The sequence below is a fragment of the Neofelis nebulosa genome, chromosome 16, assembly GCF_028018385.1.
Source record: "Neofelis nebulosa isolate mNeoNeb1 chromosome 16, mNeoNeb1.pri, whole genome shotgun sequence".
Taxonomy (NCBI): Eukaryota; Metazoa; Chordata; class Mammalia; order Carnivora; family Felidae; genus Neofelis; species Neofelis nebulosa.
In genome coordinates, this window is record NC_080797.1 from 15722347 (window position 1) to 15744039 (window position 21693).

General features: G+C 63.1%; 1 protein-coding gene across 1 annotated transcript; it reads left to right on the top strand.

Annotated features, from left to right (window-relative positions):
• Positions 1–11439: 11439 nt before the first annotated feature.
• Positions 11440–17232, top strand: CBX4 (chromobox 4). The gene is made up of 5 exons (XM_058702883.1): positions 11440–11688; positions 11835–11878; positions 13048–13113; positions 15338–15404; positions 15671–17232. Exons 1-5 carry the CDS (start codon positions 11620–11622, stop codon positions 17084–17086), a joined length of 1662 nt encoding a protein of 553 aa, XP_058558866.1. The 5' UTR covers positions 11440–11619; the 3' UTR covers positions 17087–17232.
• Positions 17233–21693: the final 4461 nt, after the last annotated feature.

The window sequence follows — 21693 nt, forward strand, 5'->3', positions numbered from 1 at the left end:
AGAACCAAACAACACAAAAGAATTCTTTCCTACCGCAAGAAGGTCAGGGCTGGGCTTGGACCAGCCCCTTGTTGGGTTTAGCAGATACAGAGGCGGGAAGAGTAGACGTGATCAGTGCTGGGAGACAAGGCCCTCTGGCGAGCTGGGAGGACACAGAGAGAGAGCAGCACAGGGCAGCCCCCATGACAACAAGGCCTTTGTCCAGGGTCCTGGAGCGGTTTGCCCTCAGGACGATGCCCTAGGAGTCTGGCACCCTGGGGATTTGTGTAGCCTACCTGTCCGGGAGGGGAGGCTGCAGGGTGCTCCCCATCCACAGGCCTGCGTGCTCCCCCCACTACGGCCCCTCGCAACAGGCCGGATCTCCCAGCACCTCCTCGTGCCCCATGGCCGCCCCGTGCCCACTCGTGGTGTCCCGGTCCCCGGCTCTCACCACCCACGTGCCCCGGGGCCTGGCTCTCTCCTCCCATCCCCTCGCCTTCTTTTGGGCCATCTATGGAGCCGAAATAGTCCTCTCATTTGTCAAATAGACTCCGTCCATTCCCGATAACCGGAATGCCTTCTCTGGGCTGCTTCCTGCATCATATCATTTGCGAGTTATAATAAAACATACAACAGCCTTTACTGAAAGCTCCATGGGACCGATTGATTCAGGGATCCCTTTCGCTGATTTTTCTGCCAAACGCTGGGGCCAGCGGCCGGCCTCTGCCTGCAGTTGTCCAGCAAGGGTGACTCCGGCACGAAGGTAAAAAAAAAAAAAAAAAAAAAAAAAAAAAAAAAAAGAACATGGCAAGAAAAAATGGTGTGAAATCCTTAGGAAGAAACGAGTTTGGGGCACTTGCTGCCTTTGTCCTTAAACTAATTTCTTTAACTGTAAATGTAAATAATTTAATTTGTAATAATGTCCGTGTTTCACCCCTGGGTCACAACGTTTCTGAACGTTCGAGCCATCGGCCCTCGTGAGCCAGGACAAGCCAGCTCGAGCACCCCGGTGGGGGCGGCATCTTGTTGGTTGCGGAAATTCTGTTCATTCCACGCGCACTTGACACGCGGGGGCTGGGCACCTCCCGCGCGCCAGGCAGCGCTCTAGACGCTGGGGACACATCAGAGGAAGGAAGTGAGCGGGACGAGGAGTGTCGGTGGCACACAGGGGACAGTGTCCCTCAGGGGGTGAAGGTGCTGCTGCTGGAAAGAGCCAAGGGAGACTGGGAGCACGGGGTGGGGGGGGGTACGATCGGGCTACTGCAAATTTGGGGGGAAGGGAAAAGCTCCCAAGACAGCCTGACATCGTGAAGTCTGAATTCTTCAGGAGAAGAGCTGAGGAGATTAGGTGGGGACTGGGGAGGGGGGTGCTGTGTCTGGTAGCTTGAAACCACGCAGAGAGAGGTTTATTGAATGTATCTGTTCCAGACTATGGCCACAGCCAGTGCAAAGGCCCTGAGGCTCCAGTGGCTGAAGTGCAGTGTGCAAGGAGGAAAGCCAGAGGAGAATAAGGTGACAGGGTCAGGTCACACGGGCCCTTGGTGGCCTTTGTAGGGGTATTGAGCTGAGGTCCTATCTCGTGTTTGCAGACAAAGAAACTGAAGCGTGGGGTCACCAGGTAGGGGGTGGGGATGTCAAGGGAAGCCCCATGGGTCTGGGTCTGATGATGCTGTTTTCTTGCCACCTCACGGCAGAGGGAACTATCAGCAGGTGTCCAACTTGCCCGGGTCTCCCCCATCCCAACAGCCCCAAACGACCGGGTCTGACGGTCCTGTGAGCCAGACCCCTCGAATCCCTTCTGCCTGGTGGCTCAGATGGCAGGGAGGGAGGCGTTACGTCCGTCAGCTGTTACGGAGGAGGGTGACTGAGTGCGTAAGCACCCCAGCAGGGAGCGTCCTAGCAGGTTTCGGACAGAGGAGGCCACACCTGCCTTGCCCCATCCCTCTCCTTACTCCCCCTGCCCGGTCTTCTTGGCCAGAGCTGGACGCCTGGCCCCGGGGCCACCATGAAAGTCTCCCCCAACAGGGAGGACAGGATAATCGGGACAGCTGGCCTCTTTTGAGGCTCTGACTGCTGGACGGGGTGACCGGTGGGCTTGGGGCCCAGAGACTGAGACCCGGCAGGAGGCAGAGAGCAAAGAGGAAGAGAACTGTATCCACGGAGCACCAGCAGAGACTGGACCCAGTGCTGCCCTGGGCGGGGACGGGGCCAGCTTCATGGCGTGGGATCTGCACGGACCCACGGGGCCTGAGCGCAGAAGGGACCCACGCTGGTATAATGCTGTCATCTTGAGGCTGTTCATAATTTTTGAACAAGGGGCCCCCATTTTCATTCTGTCCTACAGCCCCGCTGGATGTGCCGGGGCCAGCGGGCGGGCAGGAGGACCTGATGAGGGGGTCCCGCCCGGGCAGGGCCCTCTGGGTGAAGGACTCACTCCAGCGAGCGGGCATTCTCTTTGTGTGTCTCCCGGTCACAAGCCGGAGGAGGAGTGTGGGAGGAGAGACGCTTCTGTGTCCGACCTCCCTGCCCTTGGAGACGTGGGTGCTGCCGGGCTCCGTGTCCCGGGAGACCGGTGCCCAGCTGGGATCCTGTCTGCGGTGCTCTGGGACGGGTGAGGAAGGCCAGAAGCTGGCTGTTTTGAAATACAATTACAGCCAGTCAGACAGGCCTGTTCGATACTCTATTGACAGGTTCACCTTGGCAACCTGGAGCCCGGCTCTTCCAGAAGCACCTCTCCCACGCGGGTCTTAAAGGCACACCTCCCTCCCCTCCCGGCCTGGTTGCTTGACCCAAGGAGGGGCAGAGCCCTGTGCTTTGGCTAGGACCCAAGGACAAGATGGGGGGACTCTCCCTGCCCCGCCAGCAGCCCCCCTTCCACTCTGCAGTGGGGACCTCCTCCTTTGTGCCCCACCCCCACCCCGGTCTCAGGAACTTCACAGTAAAGCCCTTGCCTGCCTGCTGTGAGACACCCTACCTTAACCCTGGTCTTCCCTGGGCAGGGGTGGAGGGCGCGGGGATAGGAATCCCAAAGTGGCAGGCAGGTCTAGGCACTCCTCTGTGTGGTTGGAGGGTCTGAGTTTAGGGGGGAGCTGCGGGTCTGCATTGCAATTTGCCAGGCTTCTAACGAGCCACGTGAAAACACCGTCACCGATGCTGTGCAGAAATGACGGGCACCAGGGGCGCCTGGGGGGCTCCGTCGGTTGAGCGTCCGACTCCGGCTCCGGTCACGATCTCGCGGTCTGTGAGTTCGAGCCCCGCGTCGGGCTCTGTGCTGACAGCCTGGAGCCCGCTTCCGATTCTGTGCCTCCCTCTCTCTCTCTCTGCCCCGCGCCCGTTGATGCTCTGTCTCTCTCTGTCTCAAAAATAAGTAAGCATTAAAAAAAGATTTTAAAAAAAAGAAAAGAAAAGAGATGACGGGCACCAGCTCTACAGACCATGTGCGTAAACACCAGCCCTGCCTTTCTGAACACCAGAGCCGCTCCGGGGACCTGTCCGGCGGGGGCGGGGGGGTGGGTAGGGGGGAGGCATGGATCCGTTTCTGAACCTTCCGATCCAAATGAGTCAAAGAATACAAAATCACCCCATTATAATCATTACTGTCAAATCACGGGCAATCAGCTCGCAGACACAGGCCAGATGGACATCCGGGAGAAATCCACAGAACCAGAGCTGGGTCTGAGCCCTGCAGACCTGAACCCTTTAGATAAAAGAAGGAAAGAAAGGCAGGCCTTGCGTTATTTCCCGGTGTTCCGTTGCTTTTGCACGCTTTTTATTGCAACAGCATCGGACGGGAGCCTGCATTCTGGGGGAGGGGCAGAGAGACAGAGGGAGAGAGAGAATCCCAAGCAGGCTCCCCACTGTCAGCACGGAGCCCGGTGTGGGGCTCAGTCCCACGAACCAGGAGATCGCGACCTGAGCCGAAATCAAGTCGGCGGCTTAACCAACCGAGCCACCCTGGTGGTCCTCTTTTTCTGATTTTAAACGAAATTAGGGGGAAAAAATTAAAAATAAATAAAATAAATAAAAAATAAAAGAATAAAAGAAATTAGATATACATATAATGGAATGTTATTCAGCTTTAAAAAGGAAGGACAGTCTGACACGTGCTACAGTATGGATGGACCTTGAAGACAGGCTGTTCAGTGAAATAAGCCAGACAGAAAAGACAAATGCTGTAGGATTCCATTTATATAAGGTACTTGGAGGCATCAAACTCATAGATGCGTGGGTATCAGGGGCTGGGGGAGGGGGGATGGGAAATTAATGTTTAATTGGCACAGAGTTTCCGGTTAGGGGGAGGACGAAGGGATGATGGTGAGCTGGTACAGTAATGCGAATGCGCTCAGCACCACTTAAAAATGGGGAAAAATCGCGCCTGGGTGGCTCAGTCAGTCAAGCCTCTGACTTCAGCTCAGGTCATGATTTCACAGTTCGTGAGTTCAAGCCCCACGTCGGACTCTGCACTGACAGCTCAGAGCCTGGAGCCTGCTTTGCATTCTGTGTCTCCCTCTCTCTCTCTCACTCCCCCACTCACAGTCTGTCTGTCTGTCTGTCTCTCTCTCTCTCAAAAATCAATAAACACTTAAAAAAACTTTTAAAAAATGGGGGGAATGGAGAAAATGGTAAGTTTTACATTACACGTGTTTTAAATATTAAATTTCTGAATAAACAACTTTCACCCCCCAAAAAAATCAGAACGATGTTTGGGGATCCCTAAAAGCATTGCGGGCCCTGACATGCGGGCCTGATGGAGGAGTGTCCCTGCCCAGAAGCACAGGGGCGGGCTGGGCCTGTGTGCACCTACTCACACCCTCTCCCAGCCGCACACAGGGCTCCACTCGCCACATTCCTTCTTCGTCAGTGAGTAGCTGAGCCCAGACAAACAGAACATCTGAACTTTATCCAGAACTTCGGTGATTATAAATCGTCTCGAGACACAGTCCAACATAGCTCTTGCCATCCTCAAGGCCACTGTCCCCATCAGAGGAGGCCTGGGGGGTCCCTTTTGCCTGCTTGGGGCATCTCTTCGGGCTTTAGTGTTCTCCCATGCACAAGGCAGGGAAGCATTCCTCACAGGGAAGCGTCAGGCACGTTGAAATAGTGCCATTTGTCAGCCACGGCAACTTTTATTTAGTGAGCCTCAGTTTAGGGAAGAGAGTCCCCGGTGGGGTTCCTGTCCCAGGCTCCCCCAGTCACTAATTCCTACCTTAAGCAGGGCTGCCTTAGGGAAACCTGCACTGTAATATCAGTTTGCTTCTTCTTGGCCCTTTGATAGCAGAACAAGGACCTTTGTGATGCTCTTGACCTGGGATTTCCTTCAAAACCCTCGAATAAAAATGTGTATGTATGAAAGGAAGGGCGCTAGGCAAGGGGCCCGGTTGGGAAACAATGGCGCTCACGCTGACATACGTTCGGTCCTAGGCGTGCAGGGGCTCCTAGGGTTCAAAATCGCTCTGGGTCCCGTGGTTTCTGGCTGGAAAGGGAACAAGCCACGCAGCCAGAGCGATGAGGAAGGGAGGGGGCAGAAGCAGGGCGCGAGGGCTGTCCAGCGAGACCCCCACTTGGCCCTGCGCGCGCTTCCCCCTCCTCGCTCCGGGAGAGGCGCGGAGGGCCGCCCTGGCCAAGGCCCCAGCAGCCCGCCAGCCCGAGGGGAGCCCGCCCCCTAGGGGAGGGCGCCGCGGGTGCAGGCTCCGCGGCTCCTCTGCCCCGGCCCCGCCTGGGCGCCGGCTCGGGCAGGTGAGGCGGTGGCTGGGGCAGCCCCCCACCCCGGGAGCCGAAGGGGATCCCTCGGGGGTCCTCAGAGACCGTCCCAGGAAACGGCCCTGCAGAACGAGTCGGGGAAGGGGACTTCTTGGACAGACCTAGGGGATCCTTCCGGAGGTGGTGTTAAGGGGACACATACTCTTTTCTATCAGGATTGGGGGGGGGGGGGGCTGGGGGAGGGGTAAGAACCGGGTGATCACGTCCGACGACCTTGTCATCCGGGGTGGGGTGGGGGTGGGGCGGCGATGGGGGCCTGGACACGGAGGGACGAAGCTTCGCGGCAGGCGGACTCCACTCCGGAAGTGGGCAAATCGAAGGCCCGATGCAGAATCTATGGGACTTCGGGGGGGTGCCCGAGGCTTTACCACCCGCCCCCGGCCCCCGGGCCCCCCCCCCCCCCCCCGGTGCAGGCCGAGCTGTGCTCGTTCTGGGCCCTCCCGGCCGCCATCCCACGGTCACGGGATCCCTGAGCACCCCCTCTGTTCGCCCCTCGATCCTTCAGGGACGTCCCCCCCCCCAGATGTCCAGGGGGGCTCGCCGCGTTCCCGCCCCTGGGGATCGATCGGCTGGCTGGCGACGCGCGGCCGCGGCTCCCGAGCCTCCGCCCCCTCCCCCGCTCGGGCTACGCAGGACGCGGCCTCCGAGCAGCGTCCTCGCGGTTCCGGGCCGCGGCCGGGCTCGGCTCCCAGCCAGCCTGGGAGGCGGAGACGCACCGGGCCCTTCCGATCGCGCCCGCCCCGCCACTCCGGGGTCGGTGGGGGGCACGATAGCGAGCCCGGCTTCCCCGGCCCCGCGGCGCCCGGCACCCCTCCCCACCCCCGCTCCTCCCCGCCTCACCAAATACCCTCTCGGGCGCGCGCTTCCCCCTCGGCGCGCCGCCAGGCGGGGAGGGGGGCGCGCGCTGGGCCGGGAGGGGGTGGGGTGGGGTTGCGCTGCGGCTGGCGACCACTTTGGGGTCCGCCTGGCGATTTTCATTTCAATCCCGGCTTTGCTGAAGCAGCTCTCGTTTGGAAAAAGGAAAGAAAGAAATCTGCCCTGTGTGTGGGCCCCGCTGGGTTCGGGGGGCGCAACGGGGGCATCCGAGAGCGAAACACAGGGGGCGGACGTGGAGGGGCGACCTCGCGGGCAGAGGAGGCCCGCGGGGAGACCTTGGGCAAACCAACCCCAAATGAAAAACACACAGCACGCAGAGGCCGTTGTGAGCGCGCCGCGGCGGCGGCGGGCGGTGGAAGCGGCTCCAAAGATCGCATTTGAAATATGGATCCCGGGGGCGCAAAGCACCAGGCCGGCAGGAGCCCCGCGACCCAGCATGCGGCGGGGGTCGGGTGGGCTGCTCCGGGCGGGCCCGGGGAGGCTGCCCTGACGTGGGGAGGGGGTGGGCCAGCCGACGTCGCAGAACACCGCTCGTCCCGCTTTGGCGCCTGCGACCCCCTCGGGCCGCAACGCGGAGGCGAGGCCCCGCGGGCGCGGGTGTGGCCCCCGGGAATGCCCGGGACCTGCCAAGGGGCCACGACCTCGCGGCGCGCCGGGCCCGTTGCCCCGCCCGCGCACCCTGCCCGGCCCTCCCACCGGGCGCCCCAGCTTCAGCCCCGAGCGACCCGCTGCGGAGGGACGCGGGGGCATCCGGGGTTTCGGCACCCAAAAGAAAGCCGACCTTTCGCGGGCGGTGTGACAAAGAGCACACACGCGGGGACGAGGACACGGAGGGCGGAGGGGCGCCCTTGGGAACAAAGCCATCCCTGTGAGAGGGTGCGGGGAGGCGGCGTGCAGGGCTCCCACACCGCCTCCCGGCTCTTCCCCTCCTACCCCCCAGGCACAGCCCCACCAGGTCAGTCACCGCTCAAAATGCAAAATTACGAACGCCAGCGCTGAAGTCAGAGACAAGTTCCACCAACTAAGAACAGAGGGGAGAAATGAGCTCTTGTTAAAGCCTGGGTAGATTTTGCAGCCGTTGTGCTAGTAAATTCTCCCTTGGCTGTTTGAAACCCACCTCCAGGGACCTAGAAAGCCACACCAGCTGGGGAGCTTTCCTAGTCTAGGACTGGCCGGGGAAGCCACAGGCGGCCCCTTCCCGGCAGAACTCAGACCTGGGCTCCGTGGGCGGGAGGGGCCTCTCGGTGCAGAGAGCGTCCATTCAGGGAGAAGATTTACGAAGGCATTTGTTTCCCTGGGTCGGTGTGGCTCGGGACCCTTCAGGGACCCCGAGTCTCACCACCCTCTGGCCCAGGGCCATTAGAGTCTCCGGCTTCTCCAGGGTCTGCTCTTTCGGCCCTCTCCCCTCCATGAGTGAGGCTGTGGCTCAGCGAGACCGCATCGCTCCTCACTTGGGGCCCCTGGGGGCCCCTGGGGGCCCCAGCCTGAGATGGCACCCGGGAGGTTTCTGGCCCTCGGCGGAACCCAGGGGCGCAATGCGTCCCTGGCTGGAAGGGGGCAGCGTCAAATGCGCGGACCCGTGACCCTTCTCCGGGGTTCCCCGAGGGGCTCGGGATATCCCGGGTCGGAGGCAGGGGCCCCAGCTGAAGGCTCTGGGAATCCCGAGTTTGAGCTCCACTCGCCTTCGGTTCCCTCAGAGGGGCCAAGACGGGGTGGAATGGGGGGGGGGGGGCATTGGGAGGTTTCCCAGGAGGGGCTGGTGGGGCGCATCAGGGAAGCCTCCGGGGCGCTCCCGGCTCCTCCTGCACCGCTCCCTCCTCCCCCCCTGCCAGATTTTGTCTATGCCTCCTCCCCGCAGCCCATTGATGTTTCTGCGATCTGAGCTCCCCCCCACACACGCAGGCAGGTGAGGGGTGGTCTAGGGCCAGGCCAGCCGGAGGTGAGGCCGGGGCTCTGGGAGTTGGCCTCTCTCCATATCCGCCCACCCTCCTCGAGGACAAAATAACCGCGCGAAGGAGCGAGTCGCCGCTTTCAGCCCGCGTTTGTGTAATTCGGACACTTGGCGCAGAAAGGCCAGGAGTGGGGGCGGCCGGGGACTCCCCGGGCTTCTGAGGAGCTTGGGGGCCTCCCCTCCCGCCGTCTGGGGAGCCTGGCGGCTGCTCACACCGCCACACAGACAGCTATAGAAAAGATCCGCTGTAGTGGCCGGCGAGAGCCACCCTTCCTCCCCAGCTCGGCCGCAGGCCCAGCCCGGCTCCTGCGCAAAGTCGCCGTCGGGGCACCGGCTGCCGCCGCTTGGCCCCGGAGGTCCGGGTCCAGAGCAGGCGCCCGGGAGGTGCGGGGGCAGAGCGAGCGGGATGCTAAGGGCAGAGTCCGACGCCCCTGGCGGCGCAGAGGCTGCAGCAGTGAGACCAGGATGCCGCGGAAACACCCACTGGAGACAGATTTTCCAGGGGATTTTCTAGTGAGGGGGCAGGCGGAGTGTCGGGAAGCTCGGCCCCTACCCGGACGATGGGGTTACCCAGGACAGGGTCGCTGCGGACCTCCCCACGCACTGAAAGCGCCTATGGCTTGGCGGCTGGCTCTACGTGTGAGAGTGACTGTCGCGCTGACAGCGTTCCCCGCGCCAGCCTCGGGGACCCTTCCCCTTCCGCAGTTAAGTTGTTCACCCGAGAGCTCCTCGCCCTGGCCGAGAGTGTCAGAAAAAAACGCCCGAAACACAGGAGGAAAACGTTTTCCCTGTGTCCCCCCTGCCCCCAAACTCCGCCTACCCCAGCTTCTATAAACCCGGAGAGCCGCCCCCCCCCCACCCACCCCGCGACCCGTGGACTCTAGGCAGGCGTCGGCCCCACTTAGCCCCAGCCGCGCGCCCCCACCCCCACGCTCCTCGAGGAATCTTGGGTTTGTGCCTCGAGCTTGTCAGAGAGCAGTCACTGCGGACCGAGCCCCTCTCTCACGCCGCCAGAAGACCCCCCCCCCCACACACACACAAACACACTCCCAGAACCACTCGAAGGGAGGAGCCACGCTGGTCGTCTTGGGCAGCGGCCGACAACGCACCAGGCAGGGCCACCGCCGCAGGAGCTGCGAGGTGGTGGTGGGATAGCGGAGTCGGCGAGTGCGTTCTTAAAGACCAGACTGTCTCCAGGCTTCTCCTGGATTCCTGGGAGAAGGCGAGCCCCGAGCAGGCTTGGGGGGTTCGCTTCAGTCCCTCGGCCCTCCCCGGCTCTCCCGAGCCCCCCGCGCAGTCCCCACCCAGCATTCCGGGACGTGTGTCAGGGCGGGAGCGGAGACCCGGATGGCTCTTTGCCCGCCCCCCTCGCTCATTCCACTCTCGCTCGGCTTTTGCTCATTTTCTTTCTCCAAGGACGCTCAGCCAAGGGATTGCGCAAGCTTCCTGCTCCCGGTCCTTCAGGGGCCTGGAGCAGGGGGCCCGGACACACCCCAGGGCAAGCGCGCCCCGCGCCTCCTGCTCCCTCCCCAAGTCCCCTCACCCCTCGCGGCGACCCCACCGAGCTCGCAGCCCCGCGGGCGGCGCCCTCGGGAGGCCGCGTGGAGCGCAGCAGCTCCCCCAGCCGGACGCTGGAGCGGCACGCCGAACGCGCCGTCTCGCCGCCGGAGGTGCTAAACTTCACACTCAGCGTCTTCTCAGCCTGCGTCAGGAGGGCCTCGGCTCGGCTTGGCTGTCGGGGACCAGGGACGCAAAGTCCTGCCGAACGCTTGGCTCCTTGGCCATTGCATTCAGCTCCCCTTTGTGCGGCCTCGATCTGCCCCCTGCCCAGCCTGAACCTCTTCTCCGCCCTCCCCACTCTCTCCTTCGATGCCTTTCCCGGGACCCCACCAAGTCCCCTCGGTCCCCCGCCCAGATGTGGACATCCCCTGCGCCCCCTCTGTGGTCTCCCCCTCTCGTCCTGCTTGGCCTCGGGGGTGGGGGCGGGGGTGGGGAGGAGTCTTTGCTGGAAACTAGGCTTCCAACCCCTGCCCCACCGAGGAGAGCGCCGAGGGTAAATTGGGAGCCTGTCAGGATCTGGGGTGCGATCGATCGGGACTCCGAGCCCCCTTCTTGGTAAGGTTCCGGAGCGCTAGGGCCCCAGACTGGCCGCTCGCGTCCTCTTCTTCCTCGTCTCTTCTTCCCGGTCTCCCTGGCGATCCTGTGAACCCCGTCCGTCCTCCCTCTTCTCCCTGCCCTTTTCTCTCCCGTGCCTCGCCTTCCTAGATGCCGGGAGCCTCGCGGGGCGGGGCACGCAGGGCGGGGGGCCGCGAGCTGCCCCTGCCCCTATTCCGCCCCCTGCCGGCGGCTCCCCGCGTGTCTGCACATGACGCAATTCTGTGCAACTGGAAACGGCAGTGGATGCTTCCGTGGCCCCCAGCAGGGGTCCCTGGGCGGCGCACACCGAGAAAGAGGCGGAGGGGCAGGCCCAGGCGCCGAGCTGCGGGCGAGGGGTCGCCGCCGAGCCCTCCCGGCCCTGTCAAGCTCTCCACCCCCCCCCCCCCATCCCCCTGCGCCCTCGGCCCGACACACCTCTCCCGCCGGGTCCCGCTCCCTCCCTCTCCCGGGCCCGCCGATCCCTCCCCCTGCACCTCCCCGGCGCCCTCCTCCTCCGGCCCCCTCCCGCGTCCTTCCTTCTCCCCCCGCCGCCCAGGCCCGGGGCCTCCGGTAGGCCCGGCTGCGCCAATCCCGGCCGCGGCCCGCCCCCTGACGCCGAGCTGGGCCCGGCGAGGCCCCGCCCGCTGACGTCCGGATTTGCATGAGTTCTTGTGCAGCCGCGGCCCGGGCTCAGTTGTCTGAGCGAGCGCGAGCCGGGAGTCGGGGCGGGCGCGGGCAGCGGCGGGCGGCCGGGTTGTGCGGGGAGAGCGGCGGCGGCGGCGGCGGCGGCGGCGGCGGCGCGGGCGGCGCGGGCGGCAGGGGCGCCTCGGCCCGGGGCGGCAGCGGGGCGCCGGCAGGAGCCAGCAGCGTCTGCAGCCGCGCCGGCCGCCCGCGCCCCGGCGCGCTCCGGCTCGGCCATGGAGCTGCCAGCTGTTGGCGAGCACGTCTTCGCGGTGGAGAGCATCGAGAAGAAGCGGATCCGCAAGGTAGGGCGGCGCGGGGGCGGCGGCGAGGCGGCGAGGGAGCGGCGGCCGGAGCGGCCCGCGAGGAGGCGGGGAGGGGGTGGGGAGGCTGCGGGCCGGGGCCGGGGATCCCGCGGAAGCTGATGGAGTGCTGTCTCTTCCCCCCTCAGGGCAGAGTGGAGTATCTGGTGAAATGGAGAGGCTGGTCCCCCAAGTAAGTAGCGGCGGAGGGGCGGGGGCGCGGGGTGCCGAGGCGCGGGGCTCCCGGGCTCCGGACCGCCGAGCTGGTGGGGTGGTGGGGGGGAGCGGACGGGAGGCGGGGTGGAGGTGGGGTGGAGGGAGGAGGGGGTGGGGAAGTCGGTGGCAGGCACTGGGGAAGCCGAGCCGCCGAGCCCGAGCCCGGCGCCCTGTGTTGTGCTCCGCTCTCCGGGAAATGCCATCACTAATTTATGCACTAAAAGGAGCCGGAGGAGCTGGAGAGACGCGGGGCCGAGCCGGGGAGGCCGGCGGAGGGAGGGAGGGCGCAGGCACTGACTGATGTGCAGCAGAAAATGGCTCCTTTCCCCTTTCCCTCCACCGAACGGCTCCATATTGCAAAACCAAAAAAAAAAAAAAAAATTAAAAAGCGACGAAAATGCAATTGTGTGCCTCTTCCCTCCTAGTGGTGCGGGGAGAGGAAGAAAAAAGGCAGAAAATGTTGGGAACTGTCACTGCGGCGCTTTTGGTGGGGATTTTTTTTTTTTTTTAATTTGAAATGCGAAGGCACCGGATGGAGACAGACGCGCAGGCACACGCACACACACACACACACACACACGCACACACACACACACACACACACACACACACACAGAGGCATATTTTTATATTGCTGAGTATTTGGGGGTGCTTGCCCGTGACACCGGGCTCCAGAGCTGCGAGGGGGGTGTTGGGGGGGGCAGCTTGGCTGACGGTGATCGGATTAGGGGTCAAATGGAGAACAGCTGAAGCCCTCGCGGAGACTCGGGGTTGGGGAGAGGAGGGGGGGACTGCGACTTTGCTTTTCGGCTGCTTTGCACGCAGGGTTCCTGGTGAGCAAAGTGGCTTTGGAACATGTCGCAGTAACATGCTTAAAATTCTTGACAACTGCAAAATAAACTGCTAGTTTCATTTTTCTTACCCCTCCCCTTTCTTCCTGCCCTTGTGTGTTTATTTTGACTTGAGGGGGGGTTGTCGGGGACCGTGTCAGGCCTGCAGAAATCTACCCTCCACCCCCCACATCCACAGCTAAATAGCTTTCGGTTCATGGAGACAGAGTGGGGTCTTATGTCATTCCCCACCTGGAGGCTGCAAGGCTGGCTCGGTTTTTTTTACGCCGTGTCCCCCTCCCTTTTCCCTTGCAAGATATAACACGTGGGAGCCGGAGGAGAACATCCTGGATCCCCGGCTGCTGATCGCCTTCCAGAACAGGTGAGCGTCCCCCAGCCGCCGCCGCCCGCAGCCGTGACCGTATATGGGAGAGTGGGAAAGGGGGCCACGCGGCAATGGGAAAGAGGGAGCGGGCCGGGGCGGGGGGAGGGGGGGAAGGCGGGAGCCCCCTTCCCCGACGGGCCTGCACAGGCAGGGCTGCGGCCTCGGCTCTGCTAACCAACGTCCTTGGCGGTTGCGGCAGCCCGGGGTGGGGGCGGGGCGGGGCCCGGAGAAGGCGAGGCTTGTGTTTTGGGGGAACTTCGAGAAGGGTGCGCGCGGGTGGCCCTGCCGCTGCCCGGAGACCTCGAGGCTGCTCCTGGCTCCCCGCGGGGCCCCCCTCTCGTCGCAACCCTGGAGCCCCACCCCCAGAGCCTAGGTGTTGCTTTCCTGTAGCCACTGGCCGCTTGGCAGTAGCCCCTCGCGGGGCAGCGCCGAGGGAGCTGGCGTTGTGAAACCGCCGGACGTCACGGAACTGAGCTTAACCTGTTGGGGGCTGGAGGAAAGTTGACAAGGCCTTAACCACCACCCCCCCACACACAACCTTCGACCCCCTGGGAGCTTGGGATCTGCAGGGGGTAGATTCTGTCTGGTGCCGGGTGCCCTTCACACACACACACACACACACACACACACACACACCCCACTGGGCCACTTGGTGGGTGTCCGTCCCCAGCCTCTGCACAGGGGGAGCTCGGCCCAAAGGGTGTGTGGGATGGGAGCTGCCTGGTGGCGGAGGGGTGGCTTCTGACGAGGGGCTCATCCTGGTGCGCACAGATGCTTGTCACGCTACAGCTGCTGCGGCTGGATTCACCGCCGGTGGCTGTGGTTCTCTGTTTCGGGGAGGACGGAGGGGGGGGAGGGCGGGCGAGAAGGGGAGGAGCGGCCGGAGTCCAGGAGCCCGGCCACCCCGCTGCCTTCCATCCCCCCCTCCCCCTTTTATTTTGCATTATTTCCTGTGGTGCGTTTGGCGCTAAAACTGTAAACTCTAGACCCTGGGAGAGAGCCGCCGGCGGGGAAGTTGCTCTCCCGCGACGCAGGGGGGCGCCGAGAAGGGATCCTGCCCCGGTTCCACCTGGGAGTTCACCACCCTGTAACCATGTCAGCGGCTGATGCCATGTTGCATAATGGGTCCCCGAAGAATTAAAACGCAGGCTGTTGCAATGCCACGCAACTTTGGAGTCAGGCCCCGGCCCCGGCCCCTAGGCATGGCTGAACTCCCCTGGGTTAGCCCACGGGCAGGAGGGTGCCCGGGGTCGCTGGAGAGCGCGTTTATGACCCGGGAAGGGGTTGCAACTTTAGCAAACGCTGGGGAGGCACCCCTTTCTCCCGTGGAAGGCTGGGGGCGGTGCTGGGACGATCTGCCCCCCCACCCCCAGCCTCGGGTCCCCCTCTGCCAGGCCGCAGGCGGAAGCCTGGCAGTTGTATTGACCAGTGCCACCTCTGGTGGGCTCTATTAATTATTGGGAAACCGAGGCAGCCGGGAGCCCGGCTTCGGCGAGGAGGAGGTGCTTCTGCGCCCCGCCCCGGCCCCGCCCCGCCGCTCCGCCCAGGCCGACCCGGAGCCGGTTCACCAGGTGGCTGCGAACCTGGCCAGGCCGTGGCCTCGCTGCCGGCCCCCGCCCCCAGCCCCTAATTGGCTCATTTGCCGCCGTGTAAACAAGGGCGCAGCCCCTCCCCCTGTTTAGTGCCTGGCCTTTAAGAAAACGAGTCCTCCCTTCTGCCGGCGGCACTCGCTATCTGAATCTTAATGAGGTCATTAGCATCCGTGCCTCCGACGGGGTGGGACACTTCGGGCGCACACCTCGTTGGACTCGTTTGCACCCCCCTGGACCCCCGCGCCCACCTCACTTGGTGCAGGGCCACAGGCCCAAAGCGGTGGGCGCCCAGCTGCCGCCTCCCCGACCTAGAGGCCAGGCCGCGCGGGCGGAGGAGGGGGGCGCCAGTTCAGGTGCGGCTATCGGGCGTGGGGGAGCCCTTCCTGGAGGACCCCTTGGTCAGATGAGGGTCGGTGTGAGCACAGAGTGGGGCTCTGGGACCCGACCGAGGCGCCCAGCCGGCGGCACAGGCGACCTTCTGCCCTGAGCTCTGGATCCCGCCGGGTCTTGCTGGCCTGGCTGCTCGGGGAAGGGGGGGTGGGGGGAGCGGGGGTCACCTCAGGTTGGACACACCAAGAAGGGAGGTGACCCCGAGGCTAATAGCGCTGCCCTCTGTTCCCTCCCCCCAGGGAACGGCAGGAGCAGCTGATGGGATATCGGAAGAGAGGGCCGAAGCCCAAACCGCTGGTGGTGCAGGTGAATATACTCGCTGGTCCTAGGGCTGTCCACTGGTCTTCCCCTTGACCTTGACACCTGAGCTGCCTCCAGGCCCAGAGGGCAGGGAGAATTCCTCCAGAGCACGCCAGTGCACTTCCTTTCTACTTGACCTTCAACACACTGCCCCTGGAACATAGCTGCTGACCCGGTGGGGGCTGGGACACTCCTGACGCCGGAGGCATGCTCTGGGCCTGGCCTCGGCCCTCTGCTCACCTCCCCCTCCCATCCCCGCCTCGTTCCCCCAGGTACCTACCTTTGCCCGTCGCTCCAACGTGCTGACTGGACTCCAGGACTCCTCCGCAGACAACCGCTCCAAGCTGGAGCTGGGCGCTCAGGGCAAGGGCCAGGGCCACCAGTACGAGCTCAACAGCAAGAAGCACCACCAGTACCAGCCCCACAGCAAGGAGCGAACCGGCAAGCCCCCCCCGCCCGGCAAGAGCGGCAAGTATTACTACCAGCTCAACAGCAAGAAGCACCACCCCTACCAGCCGGACCCCAAGATGTACGACCTGCAGTACCAGGGCGGCCACAAGGAGGCGCCCAGCCCCACTTGCCCGGACCTGGGCGCCAAGAGCCACCCGCCGGACAAGTGGGCCCACGGCGCGGGGGCCAAGGGCTACCTGGGAGCCGTGAAGCCCTTGGCCGGTGCGGCCGGGGCCCCAGGCAAGGGCTCCGAGAAGGGCCCCCCCAACGGGATGACGCCGGCCCCCAAAGAGGCGGTGACGGGCAACGGGATTGGGGGCAAGATGAAGATCGTCAAGAACAAGAACAAGAATGGACGCATCGTGATCGTGATGAGCAAATACATGGAGAACGGCATGCAGGCGGTGAAGATCAAGTCCGGCGAGGCGGCCGAGGGCGAGGCGCGCTCCCCCAGCCACAAGAAGCGGGCCGCCGAGGAGCGCCACCCTCCGGCCGACAGGACTTTCAAAAAGGCAGCGGGGACGGACGAGAAGAAGGCGGAAGCACCATCCAAGAGGAGGGAGGAGGAGGCGCCGGGGGCCGGCGACCCGCAGCCCCAGGACGCCGGCTCCCGCAAGCTCTCCCCCACCAAGGAGGCCTTCGGCGAGCAGCCGCTACAGCTCACCACCAAGCCCGACCTGCTGGCCTGGGACCCGGCCCGGAGCTCCCACCCGCCCTCCCACCACCACCACCACCACCACCACCATCACCACCACCACCACTCGGTCGGCCTCAATCTCTCCCACGCGCGCAAGCGCTGCCTCTCCGAGACCCACGGCGAGCGCGAGCCCTGCAAAAAGCGCCTCACGGCGCGCAGCATCAGCACCCCCACCTGCCTGGGGGGCAGCCCGGCCGCCGAGCCCCCCACCGACGTGCCCCCCACCGCCGCCCTCCCGCAGCCCGAGGTCATCCTGCTGGACTCGGATCTGGACGAGCCCATAGACTTGCGCTGCGTCAAGACGCGCGGCGAGGCCGGAGAGCCCCCAAGCGCCCTCCAAGTGAAGCCCGAGGCGCCCGCGACGGCGTCGGCGGTGGCGGCCGCCGCGCCGGTGACGGCGGCCGAGAAGCCTCCAGCCGAGGCCCAGGACGAGCCCGAGGAGCCGCTGAGCGATTTCAAGCCCTTCTTTGGGAATATAATTATCACCGACGTCACCGCGAACTGCCTCACCGTCACGTTCAAGGAGTACGTGACGGTGTAGCCAGAGGGCTTCGGAAGGGGAAGCGCCATCCCCGCGGGTGGCTTAGCACCTGGTGCCTAGGGGCGGACTCCTCCTCTCTCGCCAGCTGCGGGAGATCCGGGCCTGCCCCCCGAAGTGAGGACGCCCGGAGCCGCAGAATCCGCGTCCCGTCGTCCCGCCGTCGTCGTCGGCGGCGGCGGCTCCTGGCTGGGGCCCGCCCCCGGCCCGGCACTGGCCCCTTGCACGCGGTGCCTGCGGGTCTCTCGCCGCCCCCCCTCCACCTGCCCCATCCCCGCGCTGGACCTCCCCTCCCCCCGTGGATCTCCGGGACTGACAGGGCAGCCACGCGCCTCGGTCTCAGAGTTATAGTATTATATTTTAACCGTGCTAACTTGTCAAGTGCAGACTTTACTCCCGTTTGTACGTGGTGTTCTTATTGAAATGTATTGTTTGAGCTCAAAAGGCCCGACCATCCCCTTCGGGCTGATATATATATATTTATTTGTAGGTATTTATATATGGAAATATAAAAACCTAGATTTATGGAGTTTCCTCTAGATCCTGTTATATTCTATATCAGACAAACTATTTTCTGTTGACCTTTCTTCCTGTTCATTCAGTATTTCGGTTGATTTCATTCCCTCCCATTCCTGGAACTGCGATGCCAGGGACCTCGGTATATATTTTTTAATACCGTACACATGGATGTGTTGTTTCTATGTGCAAAAAAAAAAAAAAAAAAAAAAAAAAAAAAAGTTTGTTTAAAGGCTAAACGAGCTCTCTAGAAACTGCTGCTACTAGAAATGTCTAAACTATAAGCTTCCAATTATTACCTGCTTGAATGTAAATATTAAATGGAGATGTTGAAGGTGCATTTCGCTGTTGGAGATTAGCGCAGAGGGGAACCTTTGGAGGTTCGGGAGGCGGCCGGACCCCTCTCCCCACCCCTCCTACACCTTAGTCTCGGGGAGGAAACCTACCGAGCCCTGCGCTAAATCTTTGCAAAAGCAAAGTGGCCTGGTTTCGCGGGCAGAGGAGTGACCCTGCTCCCCGGAAGTCGAGAGGCGCTCCAAACGGAGAGGGGAATTCCTGCGGGGGGAGGGGGTGTCAGCGTCGCCCCCGCCCCCAGGGTTTCCAGGCCCGCGGTACCCACCGTGCGGGAGGACCCGAGGATCTGCTTGGGGGTGGGGGGGGGGATGGGTGCGGGGGGGGGGGGGGGCACGGGCGGCGCGGAAGAGTGGGTGGGGCCGGCTCCCTCATCTCAACCCCCTCCGCCCCCGGAGCTACACGCCGCACCCGCCCGGCACCTGCTGATCTTTGCCCCCCACCCACCCGGTTCGCAACACGCCCGGGTGCTGGCCCCGGTGGGGCAGGGGTGTTTTTCATGACGCTGGCCCGGTACGGCAGGTTCAGCGGGGAGGGGACCCTCCCACCCTGTGTAGCGTCGCCGGCTGGCATCGCTGGCCCCGCCCCACCGAGGAAGCCGCCGAGGCTTTCTCTGCCAGGCTCTCCCCGGAAACCACCAGGCCAGAGGCTCCGACTGGAGGCGCAGCGAGCGCGGCCAGGGCAGGGGCGGGGGGCTTCCTGCGTGGGGGAGGGAGAGGGGGAGGGGGGAGGCCTGGCGAGCAAGGCCTGCCCACCCCTGTTTCCTCAGTGAGCGAGGGAAATGCGGGACCCCACTTCATCCGTCCCGCTTTGGGTGGCGAGGCTGGGGCCCTTGGCGTCGCGGGGCAGGAAGGGGTTAAGGGACCAGAGGGGCCCGAGGGGAGTGGGCTGAACACCAGGTCGTCTCCCCCCACCGCCAGAAGCCGCGACTCGGGGAATGCAGAGGCCGGCCGTGGCCAGCTTTCTGCAGACGCAGCGATCTTCCTCCGGGCTGGGGTGGCCAGGCAGGGCCAGGGGCCGCGGGACTGGGGCCCTGGTGGGTGCCGGGCTGCTCCCCGCCTCCAAAGCCCCTCGCCTGTCCGCCCGGGACTGAGGGCCAGAGCCTGTGCGGGGCGCCAGGGCGGAAGAGGTCAACGTGGTTCAGAATGAGGAGGGGGCGGTGGCGAGAGAGCGCAGTGCTGGGAAGGCCAGGGGAAGAGATAGACGGCGGCCAGGAGGGCGGGAGGCCTGAATGCGGACAGTGTGGCCAGTGTTGGCTGCAGGCCACCAGCGGCTGGAGGTGGGGGAGGGGAGGGGGGAGGGGAGAGAGGGAAGGGAAGTTCTAAAAAAAAAAAAAAAAAAACCGTTGGGAGTTTCTAGCCCTGGCTTTTGTGAGTTGTCCCTCCCACTACCCCCAGCACCCCAGCCCCCTTTAGAGTGAGTTAAACACTGCCCCCTCCCCCCTCCATGTAATGAATGCCCTTTGCCACCCTGGGAGCGGAGGGAGGGGTGATCTTGACTGCTCCTGGCAAACTGCCTGTTCAGCACTAGAATTGGGCCTGCCGTTCACTGGCTGGTGCACAAAGACGTTCGCCAGGCAGGGATTTCGTCTCCCTGTGCTTCTGGCGGAGGAAAACTAAACAATCAGGAGTGGGAAGGGGAGCGCCTTGTTGAGGTCTGCACCCTTGGTGATGGGGAGTGGGCCTTAGCCCCTGGGGGTGCCCCTCCCACCCAGTGGGTGGCCTCTGCCCGGGTGCGCCTGCCTGGGGGAGGGGGGAGGGGACATAGACGATGGCAGGGAAGGAAAACAGTGGTCCGCCACCATCCTGGGGGGGAAAGTGTGGCCTGCATGTGGCCTGAAGCCGTGGAAGGTGGCAGAACCTCTGGGATGGGTCCTTGAGGAGGGCGGTCCTAGGCAGAGCCTGGAGCCTGCCGTCAGAGGGCTGACAGTGGAACAGAGGCCAAGGGGTGGGTCAGGAGGAGCTCAGGGATGCCCATCATGGTGCCAGACCCAAGAGTGTCCAGCACCCATGCTGGCCCCAGGACCCTGTCTTGTGCCGAGCTCCTCAGACGTACGAGGCACCCCATGAGCGTCTTGCTCCGTTCAGACCCCGTAGGGCTTGTGGTTCCTTGTGGGGTGAGAACCCGAGGTTCTGAGGGCAGACCAGCTTGTCGGGTGCATGGCCACCACGTGGTTCCGGGATGATTCTAGAGCCAAGTTGCCTGCTCAGCCGTCCTGCAGGGACGTACCCCGCGGCCACTTGCCCTCCAGGCCTCTTGGACACAGATGCGTCGAAGGTGGGGAACACTCTGAGAGAGTCAGGAGCCCTGGCATTGGGGTGGGGGTTGGGGGGCGAAGCCATTAGCCCCCGGTCCTCTGGGCGAGGACCGCTTCTTCCTAACTTGAGGCCTAGATGTCTGAGGGCGCCCAGTCCTTCACAAGCAAAGGGTCATAAACCCTCTCTCTGAGTCCCAGTTCAGAAGAGAGAAAGCAAGCAGGAAGCTGGGACCTTAATCTTACACACTAGGAAACCCAAACTTCTCCAGATGAACCTTTCTGAGGAGACTGAGCCTTGAGCGCAGAGAGCCAGAGCTGACTCACCACCAAGAGAAGGACTCTCATGTGTCCATTCACCCCTCCGAAGCTGGTCCCTCCGTCACCAGCCAGGTCCCAGACTCCAGCTCGGACTCTCCCTGGATGTTGCCCCCACCCCCATTCGTTGTCAGGAGTTCAGCCTTGAAGTGATCGCCCTGTCCTTGGATCTGCCTGGGGTGCCCTGGAGCGAGGGTTGCCAGATTAAGCACGTAAAAACCTAGGATGCCTCACTGAATTTGAATTTCATAGGAGAATGCATACTTCTTTTTTTAATGTTTCTTTATTTTTGAGAGAGAGAGAGAGAGAGAGAGAGAGAGTGTGTGTGTGTGTGTGTGAGCAGGGGAGGGGCAGAGAGAGAGAGAAAGAGAGACAGAATCTGAAGCAGGCTCCAGGCTCTGAGCTGTCAGCACAGAGCCAGACGTGGGGCTCGAACCCATGAACTGAGAGATCGTGACCTGAGCCAAAGTCAGAGGCTCAACCGACTGAGCCCCCCAGGCGCCCCATGGACAGTGCATACTTTTTTAGTGTGTTTCATGAAATATACGAAAAGACAATGCATCGTTTATAGGAATTCAGGTTTCACTGGACATCCTGGATTTTATCTGGAAACCCTATTTGGATCCTGACTAGCCAACGTGGTCAGTCCCTGCCCACAGGGATGGCTCAGTCCTACAGGAGAGAGAAGGTACAGAGCTGAGCAACTCGGGTTCTGGCAGCACCCTGGTCGCAAGGACACGGAATATGTTGGCGGGGCATGGAATGTGTGCCGTGTCACGGTGGGGCCCCCACTGTCACCTGTGATTTAAGGTGGGCGTGGGGCCCACATGTGACACAACTGGACAAAAGAGTGAAGAAAGGCCAGAGCTGGTCCACCCCGGGCCCCTGGATAGAGTCTCTTCCTCCCTCCAGCCCACCGCAAACAGCAAACTCCTAGAACATACAAGAAGGGGCAGGACAGATCCAGTTGCAGTCCCCCCCACCCTTCAGTTTCCTTGTCCCCTTCAAAGATGTGCTTTGAGGATGAACTGGGTCAGGAGAGAGCCTTGAGCGCTCCTGGAAAACCCCCTGAGTAAACACACAGGTTATTTTTTTACCAGGGAACATTAAACATCCCTCGTCAGATCCAAACGCCTTCTAACGACTTCTGGCCTAGAGCCTCAGCTTGACG